The sequence below is a fragment of the Bos grunniens genome, chromosome 5 (genome assembly GCF_055505025.1).
Source record: "Bos grunniens cultivar Pamir isolate PY7600 chromosome 5, Bosgru_T2T1.0, whole genome shotgun sequence".
Classification (NCBI taxonomy): domain Eukaryota; kingdom Metazoa; phylum Chordata; class Mammalia; order Artiodactyla; family Bovidae; genus Bos; species Bos grunniens.
This window is the reverse complement of record NC_141169.1, coordinates 5,674,661-5,684,052: the sequence shown is the minus strand read 5'-3', so window position 1 is coordinate 5,684,052 and position 9,392 is coordinate 5,674,661. Positions and strand designations below refer to the sequence as shown.

At 38.3% G+C, this 9,392-nt stretch overlaps 1 protein-coding gene across 10 annotated transcripts in view; it reads right to left on the bottom strand.

Moving 5' to 3' along the window:
• Positions 1-3,344: 3,344 nt before the first annotated feature.
• Positions 3,345-9,392, bottom strand: part of GLIPR1L2 (GLIPR1 like 2) — a 47,174-nt gene continuing 41,126 nt past the window's right edge. For 8 of the 10 annotated variants that reach the window (XM_086398724.1, XM_086398725.1, XM_086398726.1 and 5 more), the window contains 2 exons: positions 4,861-4,887; positions 3,345-4,778 (listed from right to left, as the gene is read on the bottom strand). In XM_086398724.1, coding sequence (XP_086254850.1) covers positions 4,342-4,778; positions 4,861-4,887 — 464 coding nt within the window. In that variant the 3' untranslated portion in view covers positions 3,345-4,341. Of the gene's footprint in view, positions 4,888-9,392 lie in introns of all 10 variants that reach the window. The other 2 variants (XM_086398733.1, XM_086398734.1) reach the window with 2 other exon arrangements.

Below are 9,392 nucleotides of genomic sequence, written 5' to 3'. Positions count from 1 at the left end.
GATACTGTAAAGAACAATATTGCATAGGATTCTGGAATGTTAGGTCCATGAATCAAGGTAAATTGGAAGTGATCAAACAGGAGATGGCGAGAGTGAACATTGACATTTTAGGAATCAGCAAACTAAAATGGACTGGAATGGGCGAATTTAATTCAGATGACCATCATATCTACTGTGGGCAAGAATCCCTTAGAAGAAATGGAGTAACCCTCATAGTCAACAAGAATCTGAAATGCAGTACTTGGATGCAATCTCAAAAACGACAGAATGATCTCTGTTCATTTCCAAGGCAAAGCATTCAATATCGCAGTAATCCAAGTCTATGCCCTGACCAATAATGCTGAAGAAGCTGAAGTTGAATGGTTCTATGAAGAACTTCAAGACCCTCTAGAACTAACACCCCCCAAAAGATGTCCTTTTCATCCTAGGGGACTGGAATGAAAAAGTAGGAAGTCAAGAGATATCTGGAGTAAAGGCAAGTTTGGCCTTGGAGTATAGAATAAAGCAGGGTAAAGGCTAACAGTTTTGCCCAGAGAATGCACTGGTCATAGCAAACACCCTCTTCCAACACCACAAGAGAGGACTGTACACATGGACATCACCAGATGGTCAACACCGAAATCAGATTGATTATATTCTTTGCAGCCAAAGATGGAGAAGCTCTATAAAGTCAGCAAAAACAAGACCAGGAGCTGACTGTGGCTCAGATCATGAACTCCTTATTGTCAAATTCAGACATAAATTGAAGAAAGTAAGGAAAACCACTAGACCATTCAGGTATGACCTAAATCAAATCCCTTATGACTATACAGTGGAAATGAGAAATAGATTTAAGGGACTAGATCTGATAGACAGAGTGCCTGATGAACTATGGACAGAGGTTCGTGACATTGTACAGGAAACAGGGAACAAGACTATTCCCATGGAAAAGAAATGCAAAAAAGAAAAATGGCTGTCTGAGGAGGCTTTACAAATAGCTGAGAAAAGAAGTGAAAGGCAAAGGAGAAAAACAAAGATATACCCATTTGAATGCAGAGATCCAAAGAACAGCAAGGAGAGAGAAGAAAGCCTTCCTCGGCCATCAATGCAAAGAAATAGAGGAAAACAACAGAATGGGAAAGACTAGAGATTTCGTCAAGAAAATTAGAGATACCAAGGGAGAATTTCATGCAAAGATGGGCTCAATAAAGGACAGAAATAGTATCGACCTAACAGAAGCAGAAGAAATTAAGAGGTGGCAAGATACCAGAAGACTATACAAAAAGGATCTTCATGACCCAGATAACCACGATGGTGTGATCACTCATCTAGAGCCAGACATCCTGGAATGCAAAGTCAAGTGGGCCTTAGGAAGCATCACTATGAACAAAGCTAGTGGAGGTGATGGAATTCCAGCTATTTCAAATCCTAAAAGATGATGCTGTGAAAGTGCTGCACTCAATATACCAGCAAATTTGGAAAACTCCACAGTGGCCACAGGACTAGAAAAGATTAGTTTTCATTCCAATCCTAAAAAATTGCAATGCCAAAGAATGTTCAAATTACTGCAGAATTGCACTTGTCCCATACACCAGCAAAGTAATGCTCAAAATTGTCCAAGCTACGCTTCGAAAGTATGTGAACTGTGAACTTCCAAATGTTCAAGCTGGATTTAGAAAAGGCAGAGGAACTAGAGATCAAATTGCCAACATCTGTTGGATCATCGAAAAAGCAAGAAAGTTCCCCTAAAAATGCCTACTTCTGCTTTATTGTCTATGCCAAAGCCTTTGACTGTGTGGATCACAACAAACTGTGGAAAATTCTTCAAGATAGGAATACCAGACCACCTAACTTGCCTCCTGAGAAATCTGTACGCAGGTCAAGAAGCAACAGTTATAACTGGACATGGAACAACAGACTGGTTCCAAATTGGGAAAGGAGTTCGTCAAGGTTGTATATTGCCATCTTGCTTATTTAACTTATATACAGAGGACATCATCTGAAATGCCGGGCTGGATGAAGCATCAGCTGGAATCAAGACTGCTGGGAGAAATATCAATAACCTTAGATATGCAGATGACACCACCCTTATAGCAGAAAAGCAAAGAGGAACTAAAGAGCCTCTTGATGAAAGTGAAAGAGGAGACTGGAAAAAGTTGGCTTAAAACTCAACATTCAAAAAGCTAAGATCATGGCATCTGGTCCCATCGCTTCATGGCAAATAAATGGGGAAACAATGGAAACAGTGACAGTCTTTATTTTTTGGGCTCCAAAATCACTGCAGATGGTGACTATAGCCATGAAACTAAACCATGCTTGCTCCTTGGAAGAAAAGCTATGACCAACCTAGACAGCATATTAAAAAGCAGAGATATTATTTTGCCAACAAAGGTCCGTCTAGTCAAAGCTATGGTTTTTCCAGTAGTCATGTATGGATGTCAGAGTTGGACTATGAAGAAAGCTGGGCGCGAAAGAATCGATGCTTTTGAACTGAGGTGTTGGAGACTATTGAGAGTTCCTTGGACTGCAAGGAGATCCAATCAGTCAATCCCAAAGGAAGCCATTCCTGAATATTCATTGGAAGGACTAATGCTGAAGCTCCAATATTTTGGCCAGCTGATGGGAAGAACTGACTCATTGGAAAAGATCCTGTTGCTGGGAAAGTTTGAAGGTGGGAGGAGAAGGGAATGACAGAGGATGAGATAGTTGGATGGCATCATTGACTTGATGGACATGAGTTTAAGTAAGCTCTGGGATTTGGTGTAGAACAGCGCAGCTGGTGTGCTGTAGTCCATGGGGTTTCAAATAGTTGGACCCGACTGAGTGACTAAACTGAACTGAACTGAAAATCACTGTGGAGAACCAGTTCTTTTTCCTACCTTAGGCTTTTTCTCAGGAGGCTGGGTAGAAAAGATGCTGACTTAATGGAAATTATATATACATATATATATATATAACTATATATAAACATATATATACATAATTGTATATTAACTAGTATATATTATAATATATATAAATTATGTATATAATGCTGAATTCTTATATAACAAAAAAAAGCAAGTGAAACGAATAAGCAAAAAAGCAGAAACTATTAAATATAAACTATCAAATACAACAAGCAAATTCATTGCTTTTTTGTATAATTCTCAAGTCCCATTTAAGAACAGGTTTTTAATATAATGGGCTTCCCTTGTGACTCAGCTGGTAAAGAATCCTCTTGCAATGTGGGATATCTGGGTTTGATTCCTGGGTTGGGAAAATCCCCTGGAGAAGGGAAAGGGTACCCACTCCAGTATCCTGGCCGGGAGAATTACATGGACTGTATAGTCTGTGGGGTCACAAAGAGTCGGAAACAACTGAGCGACTTTCACTTTCACTTTTAATATAATACAGTTAATAAATAAAAAGTTTACACCATTTGATGTATTTTGCTTATGTTTGGTATTTTTACTCAGTTCATTTATTAGTACTACAAGTGGTAAGTAATTAATTTATATTACTAACTTATGAACTTTTACTATATATAATAAGTAGATAACTATTATAAAAATTTTATTTTATTTTTAACACAAATTTGGAAGCAGGCAGATTGCTTTGATACAACTAATTAAACTTTTGACATTTATTAGCCCTTGGTGTCAACAAATTATATAGTCTAGTAAAGAATTACAGTAAAGCTTTTGAAATACTGAGCATGAAGTAGAAATAAAAAATTTGTCTGCTAATAGCATGTACAAATACCACTTACACCATTCTAAACACATGTACTACAAAGATAAATAATGATATTAGAAGTCTTGATAACACATGGAAAGTATCGCCACCATCACCACCACGAGTAACAATTATGATAGGAGTGATAAAAACAACACAATCAAAAGTTATCAAATGGTTGTCCTGAACTTGGAATGGTCCTAAGCACATTACATGTATAATCTTATTTAATACTTGAGAAATTTTTTAACCCATTTAAAAATATTTAAAATACAGAGATAGAAACATATTTAGAAAGTAGAAATTTCATCTTTTATCAGAATAATACAGTGAAAGCTTAAGATTAATTAGACTGGTCAAATCTTTTTTAGTATTTTCTGTCATCATGTCTTTATTTGTTCTTCGTGTGCAAGAACTTGGTTTATAGTGCTTATTACAAAATACATGTTTTTTTGTTTGTTTTTCAAATTTAAATTTTTTCAATAAATATGGGAAAGAGAAGGGGATAAAAGGTATTACGGTAGTGATTTGTGCATATTATTTTTTGTTAAAGCTCAGTGGGTTTTTTTCCCAGTGTTTTTTATTTCATTTTTTAATTTTTGTCTTTTTTTATATTACAATTTTATCCTATGACAGTGGTAAGTCTTATCCCTCCTCTTTTTCCTCCTCGTCCTCTTCCTCTTCTGCCTCCTCCTCTCCCCCCTCCTCCTCCCCCTCCTCTCCCCCCTCCTCCTCCCCCTCCTCCCCCTCCTCCTCCCCCTCCTCTCCCCCCTCCTCCTCCCCCTCCTCCCCCTCCTCCTCCTCCCCCTCCTCTCCCTCCTCCTCCTCCTCCTCCTCTTCTTTCTCTTCTTCCTCCTCCACCTGCTTCTCTTTCTTTCCCTTCTCTTTTGCTGGCCCAGTTTCCACAGGGGTAGAAACCATCTCTTCTTCCACTAATATATTTGGAAAATAAGACTGTATTATCAAGACAATTGTGGCACTCAGTGAAAAACACATCATTCTTAGAAATAAAATCAATAAGCACAGTGGATTACACACAATTGGCCGGGGTACTTCCCATCTTGGATACCAATATCGGTAATCTGTAAATAAAGAAGTAATTGAAAGCTGGATTTCACATGAAGTAGTTGAATCGTTCAAGAAATAAAGGACAACAATACATACATATGGCTTGGTCACGATCTGCATTGCCTAGAAAGAAAAAGAAAGTTCATAAAGAATTACATAAAATTTCTTATTTTTCTAGAATATAAGATATTTTCCCCAACAATAATAATGTTATTCTTCTAGTTTTCAGGTACCATACCCTCATCTTTGATGTCCCCCCTTCAACCAGTAGCCAATTGTAAGGTACAACATATTTCTTTCAGTAGATTCTCCTGGTCTGCTAGAGAAAGCATGGAAGTATAGGAAGAAGAGGTATGGATTCCAGTACTTATTCTGTTTCTTAATCATCCTGTCAGCTTATATAAAGCACTTCACTTCTTCTTTCCAAAGACTGTTCCAGCTTCAACATTCTAGAATTCCATAACATCCTTTTTAAAAAATGAAGTACAGTTAATTTAATATTGTGTTATCTTATTTTTAATCTTTCTTGTCCCCACACCCCCCAATATCATTCAAAATTAGTCCTCTGAATCTATTCATTTTCCTCATTTAATTCTTATTTTCAGAAGCTTTTGGTTGCTCTTCATCTCACAGATGGCAAGGTTAACTGCAGAGCCTGGTACTCCTTGTTTCTGCTATCTAGCCCAGTGCTATCACAATGTGTTTCAGGAAATAAATTTCTTTTCCTTTGCTCATTTGGGCAGAGAAGTTCAAACAATCACTCCCAGATTCCACTAGGAAGGAGACTGGAAGGACAAATGCAGTTTTACCCATAGATACCTTATGGCAGAAAGTGAAGAGGAACTAAAAAGCCTCTTGATGAAAGTGAAAGTGGAGTGAAAAAGTTGGCTTAAAGCTCAACATTCAGAAAACGAAGATCATGGCATCCGGTCCCATCACTTCATGGGAAATAGATGGGGAAACAGTAGAAACAGTGTCAGACTTTATTTTTTGGGGCTCCAAAATCACTGCAGATGGAGACTGCAGCCATGAAATTAAAAGACGTTTACTCCTTGGAAGGAAAGTTATGACCAACCTAGATAGCATATTCAAAAGCAGAGACATTACTTTGCCAACTAAGGTCCGTCTAGTCAAGGCTATGCTTTTTCCTGTGGTCATGTATGGATGTGAGAGTTGGACTGTGAAGAAGGCTGAGAGCCAAAGAATTGATGCTTTTGAACTGTGGTGTTGGAGAAGACTCTTGAGAGTCCCTTGGACTGCAAGGAGATCCAACCAGTCCATTCTGAAGGAGATCAGCCCTGGGATTTCTTTGGAAGGAATGATGCTAAAGCTGAAACTCCAGTACTTTGGCCACCTCATGCGAAGAGTTGACTCATTGGAAAAGACTCTGATGCTGGGAGGGATTGGGGGCAGGAGGAGAAGGGGACCACAGAGGATGAGATGGCTGGATGGCATCACTGACTCGATGGACGTGGGTCTGAGTGAACTCAGGGAGGCCTGGCGTGCTGCGATTCATGGGGTCGCAAAGAGTTGGACATGACTGAGCGACTGAACTGAACTGAACCTTAATGTCAACCAGGGCTTTGTCTTGCAATGATGCAAATCTTAGAGGAAAATTTAGAAATCACTCCTCAGGCACCTTGGAGATGAACTGAAGTTATCTGTTGGATTTCTGAAGCTATGTTAGCCTTCTGTGTTTGGTATTATTTATTACTTCATATTTTATGAACTAATTTCTATTTTAGAAAATCTTTTACTGGGACTTCCCTCGCAGTCCAGTGGTTAAGACTCCGCACTTTACTGAAGGTTCAGTCCCTGGTAGGGCAGCATGTAAGATCTCACATGCTACACAGTGTGGCCAAAATACAAAAAAACCCTTTTTACAGTACAGTCTGTATGTATTTTCTCTACTTCCTTTTGTGTGAAAGTGAAAGTCAAAGCCGCTCAGTCGTGTTCAACTCTTTGTGACCCCATATAGTCCATGGAATTCTCCAGGCCAGAATACTGGAGTGGGTAGCCTTTCCCTTTCCCAGGGGATCTTTCCAACCCAAGGATCAAACCCAGGTCTCCTGCATTGCAGACAGATTCTTTACCAGCTGAGCCACAAAGGATGCCCAATAATACTGGAGTGGGTAGCCTATCCCTTCTCCATGGGATCTTCCCGACCCAGGAATTGAACCGGGTTTCCTGCATTGCAGGCGGATTCTTTACTAACTGAGCTATGAGGGAAGCCCTTTGGTGTATGTGTATTTATTGCTTATTTTGAGCAATGATGCAATTAGTACATTTCTTTGTATCTTTAGTTCTCATCACTAATTTTCATTGATTACATTCTTCTTTTACTTTTGTACTTGATTTAAATACATTTAAATTTACTAACATTGCTATTGTTTGATTTATCATCTGTAAATAATATGTTTTGACCCCTGGCTATAAAAGATGATGAAATTAAGCACATTTTTTCTACCTCTCTCTTCTCTTGCCAAGTTTTATGAATTATATTATTTATATATCACCAGATTTTATTACCCATACAGTTTGTTTTATCATTATAACCTTCAGGTTTGTTTTAATCTTTGTCTATCAATTAAGATTCAGTGCTTGAGGAAAGTTCTTTCAGCGCAGTGTTTTGCTTTACCATTTATCTTTTTTGGTGAAAGTCATTCTCTAGTAGTTTATTGAAGTGCTTATGAGAACTATATGCCACAAGTTACTGCATATTCCCACAGTATGTCTATTTGCTTATATATGAAAGTTTGGGCTCTATACAAATTCCTGGTTGACACTTGTACTAAGGACAATGTAGGCATCACTCCACTGACCCTTAGGTTTTACTGTTATTGTAGAAAAATTTGAGGCTGGTCTGGATGTTTCTCCTCTCTTCAGGATTGTCAGTTGCCAGTATAGCATTATTATCACATAAGTATATCAGTCGTGTCTGACTCTTTGCAATCCATGGACTGCAGCCCACCAGGCTTCTCTGTCCATGGCATTTTCCCAGCAGGAATACTGGAGTGGGTTGCCATTTCCTCCTCCAGGGCATCTTCCTGACCGCATCTCCTGCACTGCTGGCAGATTCTTTGCTGCTAAGCCACTGGGAAAGCTCCAAAGCTTTAGGTTTGAGTTTGCCAAAGACAAGACTGCTAGTGAAATTTGGACTATTTGAAAGAAGGAGAGACCATTATTCTTCAGAAGTGGCTGCTGGCCAGAGACCTGAATGGATTTGAGATTCAGTTACCTCTTCGGTAGAATGGGAAAGTTTTGCTTTGCTGCTGAACACTGAGACAGTTTGTGGGAACTTTCTCAAAGATTCTTGAGAATTGCAGCAATTTTCTGGTGAGCTTTTGAGAATCACCTATTTTGGTGTCCCAGGCTAAGAGGTCTTCAGAGTCTGCTTCCCTGACATTTTAGCTATTTTCCTCTGCTTTTTCATGGCACCTTCTCTTATTTTCACTACCTGAGAGTTTACAGCGTATTTCTCATTCTGAACACTGTATTGTCAGAATACTTAGAGTGGCTATTTTTTCTCTTTTCTTCAAAAAAGAGTTTGACTGTTAAACTCTTTAATAAATGATTTTACATTTTTTCTTAGATGCTTAAAGGATTCTTTTTTTCTTCTTACTTACTAGGCAATGTCCAGATGGTGACTACCTTCTGTCACTTTTTCTGGCACGTAGTATATACCTTTTTTCTTTACAAGGGTTTTATTTTATTTTATTTAAAATTGAAGTATAAGTGACATAAATCATTTGTTACAACACACAACATAATGATTTGACATTTGTATATTTTGTGACATGATCACCACAATAAGTCCAGTTTACATTCATTAGTATACATAGTTACACAATTTTTTCCTTAAGAACTTTTAATATATACTTTCTGAACAACTTTCAAATATGTAATACAGTATTATAAACTATAGTCACCATGATGTTCATTATTACATCCTTATGACTTATTTATAAGTGGAGATGGAATTTTGTACTTTTGACCCCCTTCATCCATTTCATTCACTTACCTCTGGCAACCATTAATCTATTCATAGCTGCAAGTTTTTTTCTTTTGTTTGTTTTTAATTCCACATACAAGTGAGCTCATATGGTATTTGTCTTTCTTGGACTTAAATCACTTTATGTAATGCTCTCAGAGTCCATTCAGATTGTCACAAGTGGCAAGATTTCCTTCTTTTTCATGGATAAATAATACTGCATTGTGCATATATATCACATTTTCTTTATCCATTTATCCACTAATGGACACTAAGGTTGTTTCCATATCTTGACTAGTATAAATAATGCTGCAATAAACATGGCAGTGTATGTATCTTTTCAAATTAGTGTTTTCATTTTCTTTGGATAAATACCTACAAGTGGAATTGCTGGATCATATGAGAGTCCCTTGGACTGCAAGGAGATCCAACCGGTCCATTCTAAAGATCAGTCCTGGGTGTTCTTTGGAAGGAATGATGCTAAAGCTGAAACTCCAGTACTTTGGCCACCTCATGCGAAGAGTTGACTCATTGGAAAAGACTCTGATGCTGGGAGGGATTGGGGGTAGGAGGAGAAGGGGACGACAGAGGATGAGATGGCTGGATGGCATCACCGACTCAATAGAGGGAGTTGGTG